General features: G+C 40.9%; 1 protein-coding gene across 2 annotated transcripts in view; it reads right to left on the reverse strand.

Annotated features, from left to right (window-relative positions):
• Nucleotides 1-5280: 5280 nt before the first annotated feature.
• si:dkey-246i14.3 (ephrin A4) overlaps nt 5281-21278 on the reverse strand; it is a 33851-nt gene continuing 17853 nt past the window's right edge. Inside the window, exons 2-5 of one of the 2 annotated variants that reach the window (XM_040029785.1) lie at nt 18304-18602; nt 12930-12998; nt 7760-7786; nt 5281-7165 (exon numbers count right to left, since the gene is read on the reverse strand). In XM_040029785.1, coding sequence (XP_039885719.1) covers nt 7083-7165; nt 7760-7786; nt 12930-12998; nt 18304-18602 — 478 coding nt within the window. In that variant the 3' untranslated portion in view covers nt 5281-7082. The remainder of the gene's footprint in view (nt 7166-7759; nt 7787-12929; nt 12999-18303; nt 18603-21278) is intronic. The other variant, XM_040029786.1, reaches the window with a different exon arrangement.

The following is a 21278-nucleotide window of genomic DNA, read 5'->3' on the forward strand; positions in this document are numbered from 1 at the left end:
CTGAACCTTTCCACATTTATCACTATTTGTTTGACACACTGTAAGTACCTCCTTTGTGAGCATTGAGCAGAAATAATTACTCTCTTATTGGCTACCTGACATGTGAAATGGATGTGAAAAAGAGTATGTCATAAGCACACCCAGTGCACATAAGCACGCTTCGTTTAGAATAAACTACTTGCTTTCACCCACGGCGAAAATAATTACTCATAAACTGGAAATTGAAATGCCAAACAGATTAATCAAAGCTGGAAAATACTTAATTCAAAAATAAAAAAAACAAACAAACAAACAAAATAAGCCCCCACACAGATAAAGACATAAAACCGTGCTTGTCTTTTAATGCTTCAGACACAGTTATTATCATAAATGACGCAGTAAATCAAATTAACTAAAAAATCAAAAAGCGTTTAGAGAGGCGCAGCTCTCCGCAGCTGGTTGTGCTGCGATGCAGCATCTTCAGTAGTCTAATGAGTGCATAAATGCAAATGTGTTATTTCAATAGACTCATTCATTTCAGATTGTTTGGTTGTCTGTGGGTTTTTTTTGACATTTTGAGTTTGTAACATGATAAATTATTGGAAAATAATAAGAAAGAATGAACTTTTTGTTTGTCTAGTATCAGTAATTCAAATTAGCAGCTGCCATTATTATGGTTGTTATAAGGCAATACACGCCACACTATACATCAAAGCTTGCAAGTGCGTTTTGTAGCCAACCAAGAATCTTTCTCTTCTTGATTTAGGAGCTTACTCTTCCTTTGCTGTTTGCTGAGCCTTTCTTGCACAACAAATGTTTGATCTACTCATGGATTTTGAATGATTTTCAAGTCAAGGAATCGTGCGGGACAGTAAAAGACATTCAAAAGTCTCTGGTGGTGCTTTTTGAAGTAGTTGATTTTTATGTTTGTGCTTCATTGTCCGGTTGTAGAAGCTAACCTGATTTCAGTTTCCTTTTTTTGGCCGACTGAAGAAGATTAATATACAAATTTCCTTCTAGAATCTACTTTTTTCTGTATCTATGCAGCGTTTTCAGTGTCCCGAAACAAACCATTTTTACCTATTTGGTGCCAAAGTGTTGGTTTAATCAAATGCTGCTCCTTTTCTCGTCATTGAAAGATTAACTCATCTGTCCATTGCACTTGTTTTCAAAGCCGCTCAACAAGGTGCTTAGCAAACCTTAGATGTGAATTTTTATAATGAGATCAGAGGTTAAATTTCCTTTAAAATAAACCCCTGTTTGTACATCAGTGCTGCACAGTGGTTCACCGCCACTTATGCGTCAACTAAACCCTATGTTTTTTTCTTTGCTTCTTTGCATGGCAGTCTTGTATCTTTATCAGAAAGTTTTCTGGGTTTCCAGATCTTGTCCTGACCTCCAGAGTTCCCCTTATGTGCCATTTCTTAATGACATTTCAGACAGTGGAAATTGCAAGCTGGAAGCACTTTGATATCTTTTTATAGCCTTCCCCTGCTTTGTAGGCATCAATTAGTTTAATTTTTCTGAACCTCAGTCAGTTTCTCAGCCTATGGTTGCTGAGTATTACCACAAGGTTTGAAAAGTTGTTGGCTGACAGTTCCTAATCACAGTTCTTGACCTGCCTTATAAGTGAGTCGATTAAGGTCTAACAATTAAAAGAAGTTCTGAAGCTTTGCAAGTAGACGGCTGCTAAAACTTGCAACATTATTTCATGTTATTTTATCCCTGATTTCAAGTTGTGCATTAACATAATCAAAAGCATTACAGAGCCCAAATCAACGTAGTGTTTCAAATGAACAGTGCTCCGGAGAGTCCGCTTTAAACTGGTACAGTGTTGTCAGACTCATAATGGGCAGTTAACGAGGATCAAAGTTGTATCAAATATTTCCTGGTGTGTTTATTGTTAGCCCTTTTACAAAAGGAGTCATGTACATTTCCCACAATGCCGGTAATTCAAAGACTCAAGTGTATAATGCCAGGATTTAACAAAATGTACAGTAAGCTTGCTTGTTGACTTTCCCAGAGTCAGATGAGGATTCAGTTTCTGGCTCGTTTTCATTTCTCTTCGCTGTAGCGCCTTTATGTCTTTTCACTTCAATAAAATATGTAGAAATCTGTGGAAAACAGGGGAGCCCAAACTTTTACATCCAACTATATATAAGGAAGAGTGTGGTTTAACTATAGACTTTGAGAGCTATTGAAAATACTCTTAATGCATCTCTGGCAAATCAAGCGAAATGAAACGTCAGAGAAAAAAGGGAGGATATCCTCGAATTGAATTTTGAGAACTCTAAGTAAAAACTCTGCTTGTTATAACCCTCTTCACAGATTTAGCATCTTAAGTCTTTTACTCTCCACTGCATAAAGGGGCAAAATTTTCACCCTCGGAAATATATACTGTATTGGATTATAAAGTATTGAAAAAGGAAACGCAATATGTGCAAGAGATGTCAAGTGACATTTTTCTGATTGCACTCGACTTTAACGTAGTCCTTTATCCAAATATTAGTGAGAGCTATTTTACAGGGCTAAAATACTGCACACACAGCTGAGGCAGTGCCTTCAGGAGTAAATAACACCGAATGCTGCTTAGAGACATCTGAACCCGACAGAAAAAGACTTTCCCCCTTCACGCAGCTTCTGTTTCCTCATGTTAGAAAAGCTGGAAGTCCTGAGCTGCGAGATTGAAAGGTAAGGAGATTTCAAACTGCGATTTAGTCCCGTTTCCTGATGCAAAATGCTGTTCTGTTTGGAAGCGGGCAGATGTGCACAAAGATGACAACTAAAGATTACCACAGATTGGTGAGCTGGAAAGATCAGTGGAGCTTTATTTTGGCACCCATGACATGTTTAACTGGCTCAAGCCATCAATAAAACGTATAAAGTCATCTCAGTGGAACCTTTAAGAACTCTACTTTAATAAAGTTGGGAAATATCACTTTAATGACTTCATCAAAATGAGTTAATGAGATTAAAAATCCCTTCCATGTGTCTGAAAACACATTTTAAAATAACAATTTGTCTGATAGGTTTCTTTTTCTCATAAAACAGTTAAATTACTGATATAAATCGCTAAACTAACATGTACAAAAAAGTAACAAATACGCTACTTTTCTTTAAAAAGTTGAATTATTGGATGCTTCCACGATTATCACTAAAGAATCGTTCTTAGTGTTTGTGCAATCCGAGCTTCAGTTTTCATATCACGCTCGTGTAGACTGGCTTAGAAAGCCACCATTTCTCAAATCTTACTCGTAGGTACAACTTCTGCTTACAGGTGAGTCCAGTGAAAGCGTCCACTTTCAGAAGAATTTGATACTTACAGACTGTTGTCAAACTTGCATAAATATATACATTATATACATAAATCATGCTGAATAGTGAAGGTTGAAAAAAATATCCCTACAAGAAATGTTGACGAAAACATACATAATACATGAACATCGTTTGAAATAACACATTGAAGGTTTGGTGCCAGATGAAGGCTTCCAGCGACAGAATGACCAAAGAAAGGGAACGCAGATTCCCCAGAGGTGATGATATTAGTTTTTGACTGAAATAAAAGCTAACCAGCACATTTCAGATCTTGAAACACATTTTATTAGGAACCTAATGTATTCAGGAGGGACATGCTTTCTCTCATCTGACTTCACTTTGGTTCTGAAAAATGTGAAATATACACGATCGAGGTGCTGATTACATGCTGAGAGGCTCTGAAAAGCATTCTCCAAGTAGGAAAACATTACAGCGTCTTCCATCCCAGACGTAATTTTACTACAGCAAATTCAGGGGACTCTTGAAAAAAAAAAAAAAAAAGTATATAATCTATACACCAAAAAATTTAAGTGAAAAAACCAAGACTGCACCCTTAAAACAAACAATGAAAAAGCCCTGAATTGAGTAACTAAACTATAACCACACAAATGTAAAACACATAAAATTAATTGAAATTTTAATGCAGATAAATATTCTTTGTCTCTATTAATATCCAACATCTTCTATTTCAAAATATGTAATCGACACCAACAATGCAAGCCTTCTTATTCAGCCGAGCTGCAATCAAATGTGGGTCAACATGTGACAACAGAGTCTGCAGTCCCGAAATTCCATACACTGTAATTACAGGGTTATTTGCGGAGCTCTGCTTCATCTTGTAAGAATTTTTTTTTTGTCAGACATAGTTAAAAAGTAAATTTGGCATTGCATAAACTGTTTATGAATGCAGTCATCCCGGAAAACCTCGGCGGAAACTTGGTGGGATTTTTACGATCTTCTAAATTTATATTATACGGCAACATCTGTCTACAATTATAAACTTCGTTTTGGACGTTTACTTCAATTCCAGCATTTGCATATCAACACACAACAAGAGTCAACATCCATAAAGTGAGGAATAAAATATCAGAATTGTAATATTTGATATGATTGTTCCAGTGTTTCAGGTTTTAAATCAAAGCTAGAACTATTACACGAAAGCTTTTGGTGTGTGCATGCTTTTGCAGGAGTAAACATCCATGCAGTTTAACACGCAACACACAGAGAGGTGCTACTGCTTATAAAGTCCTTTTACACCACTCTAAAAGCATAATTCTCTTTCTGCTGATTTGAGTATGCATACTTTATCATTCTCAATGGTAAAAAAAAAAATAAATAAAAATCCAAGCATGAGCTCTGGAATGTGAAGGTCAAAAATCAAAGCCACTTCACAACAACATGCCTCAACAGTACCAAACATGTCATCAGAAGAGATCATAAACCATGAAATAGAAGCATTAGTCCCATTATCCAGGAAATTGCCTCCCTAGCTTCACAATCTTCACATTCTATATTACAGCCTATATAAATGGAAATGCATTTACAGCTTATTTGGATGAACACCTCTATGTTTTAAAAAAAAAAAAAAACATAAAACAGAAACATCTCCTTTAGGGCTAAAACCAGCCTTCGACCTGACCGAAAATAACTACCTTAAGGTCAATGTATGGGCTATGATGGTACAAAGTCTATTAATACTTGAAGTCTATTGGGTATCTGAATCTTATCAGGCTTTGGCCCCACAGATAAAAACTCTGCTCGATATTCCACTAGGTTACTCACATTACAACGGCCTCTTACACCACAAGGTCATTTCAAGTCCCAGAAGTCTCCTTATCTCTATACTCTGGTGTATTGCACTGAATGAATGTATGTGTGTCCCACCAATAAAAACGTGTGTGTGTGTGTGTGTGTGTCGTCACTGAGACGGTGGTTACATAAACAACTCAATATGTTTAAAAGATAAATAATCATGTACTCAAAACATTTAAATGCAATCATATTTATTTTGTTGTTTAGCCACATAAAAAAGGCTCAGATTGCAGTTGGCTCTTCACAGAAGAAGCTACATTCTTCACTAAAATGTGAAAGCAGAACACACATAAACCGCCTAGTAGTAGACTACATGATGTTGGGGGAAGAACTACATCACTGACCAGGATATTTAAAAAAAAATCTTCAAACATTTGTCACCCATTTAAGAATAAAATGATATATATAAAAAAAAAAAACATTGACATGATTGGTGCGATTTACAGCATTTTGACACTCAAGTTGACACTCAAATAATATATATATGTAAAGCTAGGATAACATGTACAATTAACCTATAGATTTTTCTAACACAAGTCACTCAAATATTTTGGGTAGATAATTTTGTGATGTAATAAATATATTACCTTAATTTAATTTCAATGAAAAATACACATGTACGTCTTCTCTAATTTAAAAATATCTAATTTGAAAAATGAATTTTAATTTGTTAGGATTTTTTAAACGAGTGTCTATAATTTGGAAGGACTTTCTTTAAAAGCACAAAAAAGCAAAAATAAGAAATAAACAACATTTAAATCATTTAGCTTGAGAAACTACATCACAGCAGAGCGTACTGAAAAATATACCAGTAAATACACACATATATGGAAAAAAAAATCATTGTTTTTAGTCAAATTTTTGTTGTTAAATAAAAAAGGTAAGTTCTCACTAAAATGTGTTGTATAGTCAATACATCTTTTTTTTTCTGGCAGATTATATTAACTATACAGCAATAGCTAAAAGGAAAACATGTGAAAAACAAAACAAAACAAAGAACAACTAAAGGAGCAAATAGTTTGTATCCTTATCTGCACAACTGCTGGACCAACAGGAGAATCAACCAATCAGTTCCACAGTGTGTTCAGTGGAGTGAGATGAGCTGATGCTGTCCAGCTACCCACAAACCTCTCCGTTCTGCTTATTAAGGGTGCAGATGCAGAACAGTGGAGTGGCAAATCAGAGAGGACAAACGCTGTCCCAGGTCCCATTATTAACATACAGCACCAGATTCTAGTGTCCAGTTTCTGGGTTTACGGTAAACCCAGTTCAACTCCAGTACAACCAGTTTAATCCCAGCAGGGGGCGCAGGAGCCCAGCCTCCCTCTTCGAGAATATTCCCCAGTTCCTCCGAAAATGCCTTTTGTTTCAAAATCTAATTAGTTAAAAAAAGTAGAACACATGTGTCTCGATCACGTCAGAAACGAGGCAATGAAGGATCATTCAGGTATTTGCGCATGGCAAAGTACAGCATGTCAGAACAAAGTAAAGAAGTCACCAGCTAACTGAGTGACCTCTAACCTGAGCCGCTAAGTACAGTAGTATGTGTTTATTTGGCCACTTTTCACCAGGTTGAAAATGAGAAACAAAACAAGAAACAAAGAAAAACTTGGTACGGGTCCAGACTGACTCATTATTCCTCTGAAATCAGACTGGGATATGAGTCTTACAGTCAGGCTTAGCTGTAGAATTGATATTAAGTGGTATTACTTACACAACAGGTAGGAAAACAAAATAATCAGAAATGAATCATTGTGATTCATAATGTCAGTTCCTGACTCACCGTGGCCCCGTTTTGGAGAAGATGTCCGATTCTTTCCAGATTTTCACACGTAAACAGCCACGAGGCAATAAGTGTCATTTTGCAATAGCTTAGAAAATATGGCATTGTGTAATTCACAAGTAGTGCAGAGGCGTACTTGTACGCCACATTCCCACGGAGAACTGGTGGGAGGTCAGCGATGAGGACGGACAGTTCAGGTAGTCAACAGGAGCACGATGAGGAGGAGCGGCGGTGACGCTGTCCTGAGTGAGGATCCACTACTTAGAGGTACCGTTTCTGAAACAGAGATGTATGAAAAATCTTCAACTCGTACACGACATATAAACAAATTTGCTCAAATCTGTTTTCTAAGATTTGGGCTTGTCCTTGCGTGTCAAGAGAGATCTAAACAGTGACAGGATACGATGTTAATTCAGATACCAACTCGCCTTCAAATTAATAGCAACAGTTTCGCAAAGCCTCTGGGTTTTCTGAGTAGCACTAGATGAACTGACTGGCTTAAACAAAGCCCTGACCCCAACCCCATTAAACACTTTTAGGTCAAACTGGAGCACTGATTGTGTTTTACATCTTGTCAACTAACATCAGCGCCACAAATCACTAATGCCCTTGTGGTCGAATTGGTTAAAATCTCTTTGTGGAAACTTCCCAGGCCAGTGGAGGCTGGTAAAGCGACACATCAATGTCCATTAATTCAGCAATCGCTTTTGTTCCACTTCTTTTGACTTGTTTATCTTACGTTTAAAGCGTGTTTGAACATTGCAGTAAATGAGAGAAGACACAGAGGTACGACCTGTCTGTTAATCGTGTAAGCATGCACATATGGCGGAAAGATTGTAAGTAACTCCAGTTTAAGACGTTGCATCTCACCTTGTTTTTGTTTTGAACCTTCTGATGCTGGAATAAGCAAGTGGGATGGGGGGTGGGGGTGGGAGAGAAAAGATTTAGATAAAGTTGAGGCAAAGAAACAAGTTGCTGATTAGTCATTTTTTCCATGCTTAACTTTCTCAATAAAGCTGCTGCTTTGTGGAACAAGAGGAGCAAGAAACAGACAAATGACCAGGGGAAGGTATTTACCATTACTCAAAGACTAACGCCATGAAAAATGAGTACTGACTGGCTGTGCAACCCTAAATATGTCCCCTATGCAAATTCTTCTAAAGGTCGGATAAAAAAAGAGCTTGAGAAGCATGGCAACAGGAAAAGATAGTGTTATGTAAATTAGAAAGAGTAAGAATGATCAAAATTATACAGAGGGGATACAGGAAATGAAAAAGAGGGAGGGAAAAATAAAAGAAAATTCAAAATGACAGAGCGAAACCAAGAAGTGGACAGAAGATGAAAGGGAGAGCAGTGGAGACTCGAGTGAGAAAGTACGGCAAAAAAAAAAAGAAAAAAAAGAAGAAGGTTGGAAAGATTGAAACAAGGTCAGACAGAGAGAAAAGGGAGGGAGAGAAAGAGACGGGATAAGAGGCTGTTTGTGTCTGGGCGTCACTTTCTCAGCAGGAGGGGGACTAAAAGGAAATAATGGAGGGAAGAATGGAGGATGCTATGATGCAGGAACAGGGAGGGCTTAAAGAAAGGACAAAAAAAATACAGGTAGTGGGGCTGAAAACGGTTAAAAATCCCTCCTGATAGAGAAGCGCCATATAATACCAGTGAGAGCGTACAGAGGGTCAGGGAACGAGGATGAGCTTGCACAATTGCAGGTGTTATTAAATGAATCTATGGCCTTGAACCAACCTCAGAGAACTGCAACCCTGAACGCTCACAAGACACAAACTGCATTTATTTCCTGGAGATGTAACCGTAACTTAACTGCTTGTGTGCACCCATAAGGAAGACGCGTCCCCATAACGTGACTGCAGATTTCAGACCCCACAACATTAATAATACCTGCACCACACGCACACACACACACAGGCAGAATGCGTATCGATGATGCCAGGATAACTAACGCCATATCCCACAGTTTCTTCCTGTGTGACTGTTATGCTGACACAAGTCACTACATTATTTCTGTGCAAACAGTGACCATCTAAGGGTTAACAAAGGATTAGAGGTCTGGGCCTTGTGCAGAGCTTGTGTGAGTATGTGTGTGTAAGTGTGTGAGAAACAGCGGGAACCCCCCCCCCCCAAAAGCAAACAGACAAAAGTAGCAGAGAGTTCCTATCTAAACGGCCTTTCTGCGCTCCATGAAAATGTTCTCAAAATTGTTTATTTAAAATATGTACAATAAAAATATTTAAACGCATTTCAAGGACCACAAAATTGCTTCTCAACTTGAAATTGTACAATGAAAATATATTAATATCTTTATACAGGTGGACATTTGGATGGGAAAACTTATTCATGGTATTTTTAAAAAAAATAAAACCTGTATTTTAAGAGTAAAACTTCTCAACGGTACACTAACAGTTAGCGTTACGTGTAACTCGCACATAACGCGCAGGTGGAAAATAAAATTTGCTCATAAATGCCTTGTGTTTGCCCGGGTGTGTTTGATATGTGTGTTTTGATCCGACTTTAATCACATCATTTGCGCAGAAGCCGAATGTTCGGACATTCGTTTGTGTCAACATCACAATTATGGTCATGGCGAGCTCCCCGCGACAAAATGGTGCCCATGGTGGCGTGACTGCAAGAAGAGTGCCCTCTCTGCACTGCAGTCAGAAACAAGCCGCATGTGTAACTGTACATGCACAACCATGGTTAAGTGAATGTGTGTGTATGGCGGTGGAAATGTGTGTGTGTGTGTTCTTCAGTCAGCATAACGCCCCACTGCAGAGACAGACAATGTTCCACCATCCCACCTCTCCTCTCATGCCGCCATTTTACACGAGCAGGAGGTAACGTTAACCAAATCTGATTTTTAATCGCTTAACTGAAAAACAAAAATAAAATCGCGAACGAATAACGAAACGCGCAAATCGATGAAGACGGGGAAAGTCCATTTTGAGTCCGAAGTTCGGGATCCGAGCGAGCTCGGCTGGGCGAGCGGTTTGTGCACGTCGCTGTTCGAGTCTTGTCCCTGAGTATAATGAGTTCAGAGGGTACAAAGGTATTTGGGCAGGAGGGGAGGGGGTTAAGGAGGGCACTGGAGTAAGAAATTAGAAAAAAAAAAATGGATGGAAAAAAGGGAGAAAGAAAGTGGGGAAAATGGTGAAGCTCTGTAAACTGAAATGAATGTAACGGACTGCTCACAGCAGGAGAACGGCAGGAAAAAAAGGGAAGAGAGACAGAGAGAGAAAGGGAATCAATTAGAGAGAGAGGAGAGTTGGTCTGTAATGGTTTCTCACAGTAGGACGGCTGAAAAACAGAAAGGCAGCGAGACAGAGTGACAAGAAGAACAAGAGAGATAAACACAACAGGATGAGTTTTAGGGAAAAAGTTGCAGCGTAACAAAAAAAAAAAAAAAAGGTGAGCGTAGAGTAAGAGGCAAAGCGAGCCAATGAAAGATGCAATTGAGGGCTGCAGGGCGCCACAGATTTCACACGACAGCAGTCTGCTGATGCCGATTCAAAGCCCTGTTTTCTGATGCAACACAGGCTTTCAGCAAAGTCCTTTCTCTTGTGTGATTCCTGACAGTTTTGCTCAATTAAACATCACATCATCGCACACATCGCTGTGCTAAAATTCATAACCGAAGCCTAAAGAGCCGAAACACGCTTTACAACACGACAAAAAACAAGTTAGGGAAACAACGTCGCGGAGAGCCATGTGTGCACAACATCATTAGGAGCCTCCCGTGTCAACGAGTCTGCCCTGCCTAGTTTGTTGTGTTCTTCGGTTAAATTAAGGCGATAAACACACATTCACACACTGGAGAGGAGATCGAGGGACCGGAGAGTGGTAGCTGACCTTGGAGCAATGACAGCGTACCTGATGGACTCGCTCACTGTCACCACTCTGTCCTTCAGTCCGATGTGAGGCAGTGGTTCGTTTTGTGTGTGTGTGTGCACTCCTATAATAAATTCAAACACCCACAACAGGGGCATCCCCGTATTGAACTTTTAATTATATGGGCTTCTTTCTGTAAAAAGAGGAGGAGGAGGGAGGGAGGTGCGTGTTTTGAAGTTTAGATAAGAGATGTAGCTGAAGGACAGGAGCTGCCATCACCAGCGGCCACACACACACACACACACACACACTCAGCGAGTATAAAGGCACTGTGTGCCCTGCTGCCATGCTACCTGTCAGATAAAAGGGAACCTGAGCAGGAAGGAACTAGGGAGTATGCGAGGTGTTACCACAGGGAACAACACAACAACAGCTGTGGTAAACCGCCACTAATGGACAGCCAAAGAGAGAAAGAGAAATCCTACAACTCTCCTTCATCTCCTCTCTCATCCATCTAATTTGCTCCCATCTCGCCGGCCTCATGCATGCTCATCCCAACGCACTCGCCGCACAGCGTGTGCGTGACAGAGATGGAGCGAAGAAGAGAAACGGGAAGACGGGGAGTCGGTGAATAACTGTAGATATGGAGATACAACAAAGAGATAGAGAGAACACGGGAAAGATAGGGGAGGTGGAGTGGGGCGGGGTCTGGGGGGGGGGGTGGGAGAGTTGGGTGGAGGACGTGTAAGACACTGCCATGGATGGTGCCTAGATTAGTTTTGCTCCAGTAGCGAAAGATCATAAAAAATGAGGAAGGGAGGAGAGAGCTGAAGAGACAGAGAGAAGGGGGGGATTAGTGCCACTTCAGGAATGACAGAAGACTGAAGAAAGAAAGAGCAGGAGGTTGGAGTAGTGGGGGGAGTCAAAGACAAGGAGACGGAGATCCTGAAATTTAGTCGGGATTAGTTTTGGTTAAGAAATAGGATGAGAGGCTGAGAGGGGAAAAAATGAGACAAGGAACAGTACATTGACATATGTGTATCTTTGAAGGGGAAGTCTTTCTGCTATGAAGTAAATAGATTCTTACAGTAAAGTCAAACTCATGTCTCCCTGCATGCACGATCCAGGTGATTGCAAATATTTTGATTATTTTTGGCTCAGACGGGCTGATCAGGGAAAAGCTGTCAGAAGGTCAAGACTGCATTAGCATTTTCTCACTGAACAACTATCTGTGGTATTTCTAATTAATGACAGCAGGATAATTAGCATATTAAAAAAGTCATCAGCCTTCATTCTGGTAATAACGCAGCAAATTACTCCCCGTATCACCAGGACGGTGAGAACCATTCGGAGACGGCCGGAGCTCCTTTTATTCCACTTTAATTGTCTTCTCTTTTTTTCCAAACTGATGAATTTAGTCAGTGCTGATTGATTAGACAACCACGACACCAGTTTCTTTAGTACAAGTGCGTGTTAGCGCAACAAACCCCCTGCAGATAACACTGGGATGGGAACTGGGACGGGCGTCTGAGACACGCATGTGGGCGTATACACACACACACACACACTTACACTTGTACAAATTGAACTCCAGAAGAATGCACGCAAAGGCCCATAGATGCAGAAACCCACCAAAACAAAAAAAAAAAAAGCGCACTTGGTAGTACACATAGAAAGGCTCCCACGCACACACTGACAACTATACAGGGATTCCCACTGTGACTGGGCAACATTCCCAACCGGAATAGGCAGCTCACTGGACTGGAAGACTAACATTACTCCAGGCGGGCTCTGGATTAGATCAACTCTGGGAATTTCAGATGGGGACAGAGTGATTGAGAGAGAATGAGGAAGGTAGTTTTAAAAAAAAAAAAAGAGAGAGCGAGGGAGAGAGTAGGGGAGGGGTAAAATGTGTTTTAGAAGATGTTGTCTCATTTATATGGTAAAGATAAATATTTTGAAGCGTACAGATGCGTTAGGTTGCAATGATTACGGCACAGATTTTTAAAAAAGAGAAAAGAGAAGAAAGCAGAAGGTACATTAGAGGGGATAAGCAGAAGTCTAAACATGATGCTATACAGCCCATGTAGCAGAGATGTGAGAGGCAGAGAAAAGAGTGTCTTGGTGTACAAAGTGGGGCGGGGGGGAGAGGGGGGGTGAGCATGAAAGAAACAACAGATGAAAAGAGGAGTGTACTCACTGGGCGCACAGCACACTGTGACGCGCAACTTCATACATGGCAGAGGAGGGCCTTCATCTGTGGGTAGAGCTGGAAAGAACAAGGAAAAGAAAAAATGTAAATAAGCTTCACACTTAATAAATCCAACAATCGGTTAGCCAATATTAAAAAAAAATGTAATTAACACTTGCTGAATGAAACTCTTCCAAAACAAAAATGTACTCTTTGAGAAGTCCTGTGCTCCTGCTGGTGAATTCATATTATAAGCTTAAGGAACAGCAAGGTTATTTCTTTAGGTTTTCTGTTTTAACCATATCAATAACTCATGACATCTCCCCCCCAAAAAACACTCCCTGTGTGTACTTATCAGACTCATCTACGCAACTAAATAAAAAACAATGCGACACAATCGAGAGTGCAACCATTACAGAACGCAATACTTTCGATCCACTCAGATTATGGCTCACATGGGAACACAGGCAAACATCAGCGGTATTACCTGCCACTCTAACGCTGCTTTTGCAAAACAAATGTGTCTGGAAACTGCAGTTAAAGGCTTTTTATCTTTGAATAAAAACGGCAACAAATTCAAGACCCAACACACAAGTCGAGTGTACGATTACCAACAGTTTGTCTCACTTTGTACCGACACTTTCGACTGATAAGACGCAGCAAGTCCTCCGAGAAGTCTGTGGTACAGCACAGAGTGACAGTGGAGCTGCAGAACTGGGTTATGCTTATGACGACTGAAGCAGCTCCATCACAAACAGGAACTAGAAGGGCAATTTGAAAGCGCAGTAATCCAAAATTTGTTCAAACCTTGCGGTTTTAACAGAAATGTAACACGCTCTTCGTTCGCCCATGTTTCACCTCTCTAAAACATGTCAAGTTATCCAGCTTTTCAAAGCTTTTTTTTTTTTTATTGTGTTCATAGAAAAACAAATAATACTGAAAATGAAACGAGGTTTACAAAATATGCTGCTCCATTGTGCTAGCATAATGGGCCTTTTTCACAGAGTAGCCACTTCAACTTGTCATAGCAGAAAAAGCTGGTGTGCTACCACTGCTAAGCCAAAGAACCAGAGCTCTGTTTACCCAAATATGCTGTAAAGCTAAGTCGGTTATAAAATCTGTCTTACATGCACTTGTAAGTCTAAGACAAAAGGCACTTTCCCAAAAACATTATTACTTAAGGGGCACTCAGAAATGACAATAGATTAAAACGTTTCTACTAACCAATGTTAGCACATTGGGAGATTAAATTTAGCTACACTGCCACAACACAGGTTCAAATGAACTGAGCAACTTAATGTTAAGTTAATGGTTAAAAAAAGATCATCTAGTTTGTTAATTACTCCATAGCCCAGTCTCAAAACAATTCACTATGATCATTATTCATGTCCCATCTTAACACAAAATGTTAATTCAGTTTTTTCATCAAATGTGTTTTCTAAAGTTCTACTTTTAGCTGGCAGGATCCAGAGTTTATTAACAGACCCTCTAGATCTACATTCAGACATGTAAACGGTCAAACTGAATGAATAAATTGCAGCAGCTTCTCGTCACACGCTGGTACATTTTTTCCAGATAAAACGAATTTCACAAAGTCAGAAAGCTGGTGGGAATCTCTACTTTAGCAACTTTCATAGGAATAAATGGAGTGACAACCATCTACACCCACTGGCCACTTTGTTAGGCACAGAAGGTCAACTCGTTGTTAATGCAAATATCTAATCAGCTATTTGTGTTGATCACATGACAGCAGTGCAACACATTTAAGCACGTAGACATGCTTGAGACAACCTGCTTCTACTGACCACCAGAACGTGGAAGGCGATTAAAGTGACTTTGAACGTAGCATCCCATATGGAAACGATATATATAAATCTTATAAAGTTTGTATCTGTCTTGTGTGAAACTTGTATGAAAAGCATACAAGAGTGAAAACAATTATAAGATCCCTTGAAAAATTATATAAATGAAACTTGTAAGTTTTGGATACTTACTAAAACAATATATGAAAGTAATGAGAAAGTGGCCACTTTCATGAGTAAATCATGTAAGCCTGATATGTTTCACTATATGAAGTAGGCCACATCTTATGCAAGTCTTTTATAAGTTTTTACTATTTCTTTTCCATATGGGATGGTTGTTGTTGGTGCTAGACTGGTTGGTGTGAGTATTTCAGGAACTGATGTTTTACTTGGATTTTCCTACACAACCATCTCGAAGTTTTACAGAGAAAAACTGAAAACATCCAGTGAGCAACAGTTCTCGAGGCGATGTCAGAGGTCAATAGTAACTTAACTCACTTGTTACAAGAAAGCTATGCAATGCACAACCATATAAAATCTTAAAGCACCTGCGCTACAACAGCTGAAGACCACAGCGGGCGCCAGCCCTGTCAGCTAAGAATAGGAAAGTGAGTTCACTCGGGTTCACCAAAACTGGACAACAGAAGCTTGGAAAAATGTTGCCTGGACTTTCTGCTGCAACATTCAGATGTTAGAGTCAGAATGTGGTGTAAAAATAAAAGCATCCTGCTTGTATTAACAGTTCAAGCTAGCGGTGGTGTAATGGTGAGGGATATTTTCTTTGCACACTTTGGACACCTTACTACAAACATTGTTTAAAACACCACAGCTTACCTGAGCATTGTTGCTGGCCATGTCTATCCCTTTATGACTACAGCAGGATAACGCACAAATCATCTTAACCTGGTTTCTTGAACATGAAAATCTGTTTGGTGTACTTAAATGAACTCCACGATCACTAGATCTGAATGCAACATCGGATGTGGTGGAACGATAGATTCACATCACAGAGACAAGAACTCTGCAGCATGTGTGACGCTATCACGTCAATATGAACCAAAACATTCTTAGCACTTCGTTGAAAATGTGCCACGAAGAATTAAGGGAGCCACCAGTAAAGAGCAGTAAAAACTGTAAATGGAATGAGTGTGCTTGTTATTAGCAACGCTGTTTTGATTCCATTGTGGTTTTTGAGGGCCCTGTATAGTGGACAAAGTGACACGCTCCAGTCTTTTTGTTAAATGGTGAAAAAAAAATGCATTGCAATTTTATGACACTGAATTATGTCCATCAGTTCATAGTGTTTCAACTCAAAACTTTTGTTAACTGTTTCTGTGTTTCTGCGTTTTCCTATTTGTAATAATTTACTGTTGACTCTCCAAATGTCAAGTCCTTTGTTCGTTTCCTCGGCTTTCCTTTATCTGCCGCATTTTTCAAATTTCTTGTGATTGTTGTCAAAGCAGTGAGATCTGTTGTTCTAAGCTCTCTTTGTCACCATTACTCTGGCCACTGTTGGGAAGAGCTGACTATCAGAGGATGTAAAGGTGTTTCCTGTTTTTGGGGATCTAGATATGGAGACCCAATGGGTCTTGGTCAGCAGGGTGAGGAGTAGGGCAGAGACCAGGAGGCAGTGGGTTGTCACTGTCATAGTCTGTGGGAGAGATGAGCTGAGCCCGGCTCAGACTCAGCCAACTAATGCCATTAGTGTTTCTAATACCATTGTACTGTTCTCCCGGGCTAATGCCATTATGCAGTCTCCGGTGCTGCGGGCCCATTCAGTGCACACACCCCAGAGCCAGACATTTGGACCAACTTTACGCCTTATCTTTGATGTGGACAAAACACACACAATCGCCCAGAGCCCGATGTGGCCCAAACCAGGGGGTAAGACCTATTGTTGCTTTTCTGTGAACTGGCATGAACTACCACAATAGCCCAGTGTGCATGTGCGTACATACATACGTTTGTGTGTGTGTGTTAGTGTGTGTGAGCGTGTCTCATACCCTCACAATGCTCCATTGTCCCTCAGACCGCAGCAGTAATTTATGTAAAGATTCTTTCTTTTCCTTCATTTCCATCCATCACTTTTGTTGTTCCCCACTTTTCTCTCTCCCATTTGGGTTCCACTCATCCATCCTCCCATCCCTTTCTCCCCCCACCCTTCCCGTACTGTGAGACTGTGTCCATCTTTTGCTCTTTTTCTCCCCGTGTCACTCTTCCACGCTTCTCTACCTCCGTCTGCTTCTCTGCCTGCCTTTTTTTTCCTCCCTCGCTGTCGCCGTGTATTGATCTCGATTTCTTCCACCTACACTTTTTTGTCTCTTTGTTGTCACCCTTCCGTACTATGCATTCGCTTGACTCTTTCATTTTCTGCTTTCGTTTCATGCCCTCCCCCCTCTTGGACTTACACCAGAAGTTGTAAAAAAGCAAGCCAAAAAAAAGGCAACTGATTTTACAGCCACTAAGCCATCTTCTGTATCTTTCCCTCCCTTTTTTTCCCTCCAGTGGTTTGAAATAAATGAGTGAGGGGAGAGGATTGCAGGAGGATGTCACGGAGAAACCATCACTTAAATTGTGCAACAGCCTACAGGTTTATGAAAACATCATATTAATGTCATTCAGCATGAATTTATGGATAACATTAATGGCGTTCAGAAAGCTGCAGTTTGCCGACACTCATAAAAAACATGCTGGCTTAAGCAACAGTGAAACCTTTTTATCCTTTAAATAAGGCTTTCTGGACACCACATCATCTCCTGCACAGGTGTCTTTGCACAGACTGATGAACTGAAACATTAAATATTTAGATTTCTTTTTCTTTTGGGGCTGTTTTATTAGGGTGTAAGGAGCCGGAGAGAATATTCATTGTTTCACTTAAACACGATCATAAAAATGATGACAGATTATGCACAGCAAAAACGTATACTATTGATCTTATTTAAATAATCACGTGACAAAGGCTGGGAATTAATATCAATACCATATCGATGCTTCTGAAATGCCAACTGTAGTGCTGAAATGCCCTGAAATGTGCCATTAGGAGTTAGATAGAAACAAAATAATGATTAATACTAATGATTTTAGATGCTTAACTCATATTAATACTTAACATTTATTTAATATTAAATACTTCAGATTCAAGGCAACATTCTTCTTATGCTAAACTAAAAATCAGATGGCGTTTGTGGGCTGGACAAAAAAAATCTCAGGGCACTGATATAATGGAAAAATTTGTATCCATTTATTCATATTTCTGGAAACTGACAAGAATCAAAGCAACAAATAACAACAACAACTTGCAGACCGATTTGTCTGCGTATAAGCTTCATAATTGTTGCATATTAAGACATGTTTGACTTTTGATATCTCTAAAAAACAGACAATTAAGTTAGGAATCTTTTGTATGGCTGCTAAATAACTAACGGTGTATCTATTTGTTATATCTGTCACATGACTGATCATCAAACATCAGGCATGTCAGAAAATTTCATATAACACTGAGCTCAAGCTGTGATATGTTTGACTCTCTAAATCGGTTTACCCTCTCCCAACACACAAAAACATACACATCATCTACTCACAGCTGTAGTAGTAGTGTCTCCCTGGTAGAAACTCAAACCCCAGTGAGAAGGGCGTGAACCTTTGGATCTTTTCTGAGAAGCGCACTGGTCCATATGGAGCAAAAGGGGTGTTACACTCCCACCTCTTGATGGCCCCTCTGGTCTCTACACAGCCTTGGAACGACTCTTCTCCCACCAGGTAGAGGGCAAGGGTCTCCGGCTGCCCGTGACCCACGGCCTCCTCGTTGGGGTAGTGGGGGCAGTGGATGTCCAGGTAATCATTGAAATTCAGCTGGACAGACAGATCACCTGCTGTTAACCTGGAAGGAAGAACAACAACGGCATTAATACTGCATGTAGCAATTAGAGACTGATACATGACTGAAGGAGGGGGGAGGCAGTGATAGACTGCAGACACATAGAGAAAGAGCGAGAGAAAGGACAGGAATTCCACAATTTTCCAAATGCACATCCAACACTTGTGACAGGCAATAAAACAACATTTTGATCTTTTTTAATACAAGAATTTGGTGGGATTCAAATGCTACAGCTACACTTCTGGACCAGTGACGATGCTGAGTGTCAGCTAGAGAGAGCAAAAATTCCTCACATGCTAATTAAGACCACTGAGGGGAGTTCAGCGTAAAATAAACTCGACTCCCTCTCCTTTCCACTCTCCCACTGCACAGCACAGATAGACAGATAGATGTGTGTACAAACGTAAGCGGATGTGCATGTGCATGTACAACCATGTCAGTCAAGGCTGACTGGAGTTTGGCATAACAACAACTCTGGACAAGACAGCATCATTAGGACAGAGGAGCTGCATAATGTGCGATCTTTCAGAGCGAGGATTCTGACTTCCTGTCAGCCCGCAGTATAAAGAGTTTCCCATGTACAAGCTAATATGTGAATGAAAGAATGAGAATAAAGTCAGAGGGAAGAAGACGTAAGACAAAGCAAGAGAGGTTAACTTAACATAAAGATATCATAAGACTTCATGAAAGAACAAAGAGGGAGACAAGAAATAGGAAGGGAAACGTGTGACTAATGGAGGAAAGGCCTGTGAGTGATGAAGAGACATGAGACGAGTCCCACAGGCAGACAGAAGGAGGTTGGTGAAAAGAAAGTTTTGGAGACAGGATGAAGAAAAGCTGGAACAAAAATATGTTTAAAAAGAAGCCAAAGGAAGAAGTTGGACATACAGGTGCAAAAAGTGGAGTAAAGAGAAAAGTAAAGTGTTTTAATTAGTGACCCCAGAGAGCCTGAGTGCAGACACACAGAGAGAAGAACAACGGAGTGGAAGAAGAGAGGAGACGGACTTTAATTGGTCTCCTCTTCGCATGGAGTGCAGGAGCAAAGAATGAGGGGCAGAATGTGGCTTGGGCAGAAGGTTCAGGTCCGTCAGTGGGAGTCTTTATAGAGGGGTGACAGAGCGGAGGAGAGAGGAAGGAGTGCTGGGAGTCAGTCAAGGGGAACATGGGAGGGAAAAGGAGCGTGGAATGGGGAGGGGATGGCGGTGGTGGTGCACGGCAGAGTACTCTGAAGTTAAGTAGGCGGACAGAGAGTAGACCAAAAGAATAAATAAGAGGAAGAAATCAGTGTGGAGAAGGAGGAGGATGAGACAGAAGTGATGCAAGCCAAAATGAAACGGATAGAAATGACAGGAAGCAAGAGACTGAGACGGTCCAACAAATCTGCAGAGAGTATCAAAGATGGATGGAGCAATGAGAGGAGAAATGACAAGAGTGTCGGCGAGAAGGAGGCCAAAGCTCAAAAAGTAGAATAGAAATGAGCGTTGTGTTAACTCTGAAGCTGAGCACGTGTGCAGCAGGTGTGTATTTCTGTGCGAGACCACAAAAGCAGAAAGGCATGTGCGACTATGTGTGCGTGTGTGTGTGTGTGTGTCTTGGGGATGCAGGTGAGACCCTGGAGGCAAATCTCACCAAAGCTGCTTCCTGCTCAATAGCGACCGTGCAGAATTGGCAATCTATCCACAGGACAGGACACCATCGATCAGGATCCCTCGCTCAGGACACACACGCGCACACACACTCTCCCCTGATCAATATCCCCTCTGTGAACGTGTGTTTGTGTGCGCAGTTATGTGCGACAGCTCTATTACCTGTGCGCTCTAATTACAGCCATAGAAAAGCACTTGAATTTCTAGTTAAGAGAACGCTAACGCAAAAAAAAGCACATACACACAAGCACAACACTACATTTACTCTTCATACTACCCGTGGTGATTTTTAAAGCCCCTCTGGGGCAGAGAAATGTTTGCTTAGGTGCGCCAGCTGTGGTAGTGTGTGTGCAGGTGTGTGCGTGTATGTGCATGTAATAATAGACGTGTGCTGTGTCAACACGCTGCACCCCCTGCTATACATGTCATTCAGCTCCAGCTTCTTCTGCATTCCTTAGGTCCTGTTTTCCCCACCCAAAAGCCCACTACGCATTTTTCCTTACTCCCTGCTTCTACTCCATCTCCTCCCTTGTTGTTCTCCGCTCTGGATGATGTGAACCCATCCTCCATCTATTTCTTCAGCCTGCATTCTCCCTCCTATTTTTGACTTCTCTCTATCCCATATTACCCCACTCGCTACCCCACACAACCTTGCAACCTTGGGTTGCACCATATGTATGCCAGCAATTACAGAGTTGGTGTGCTGTACTGATGTCAAACTGTCAGCCCTCTTTCTTGCCTCTTCCACCCCCCCTCTCTGGTCCTAGTAGGCTTGGGTACGCCCTAATTACACTCAGCATCCTCCCCTCCTGCCAGCCGCCATGCAGCAGAGTGGTGACAGCACAGGGGCATCATGGGAGCACTGTGGAGCTGTGGGTGTCATAGAACAGAGCGCTGAAGCAGCCTATCGGTGGGAGAAACCTATGGAAGTAACAAAGAGGATTGGCTGGGTCCAAAGGGAGAGGGAAAAGGCACAGAACACACACTCACTGCATTTTGGCACACGTTGGCGGGAATACACACAAACACATGT

The sequence above is a fragment of the Simochromis diagramma genome, unplaced genomic scaffold, assembly GCF_900408965.1.
Source record: "Simochromis diagramma unplaced genomic scaffold, fSimDia1.1 OVJJ01000361.1, whole genome shotgun sequence".
Taxonomy (NCBI): Eukaryota; Metazoa; Chordata; class Actinopteri; order Cichliformes; family Cichlidae; genus Simochromis; species Simochromis diagramma.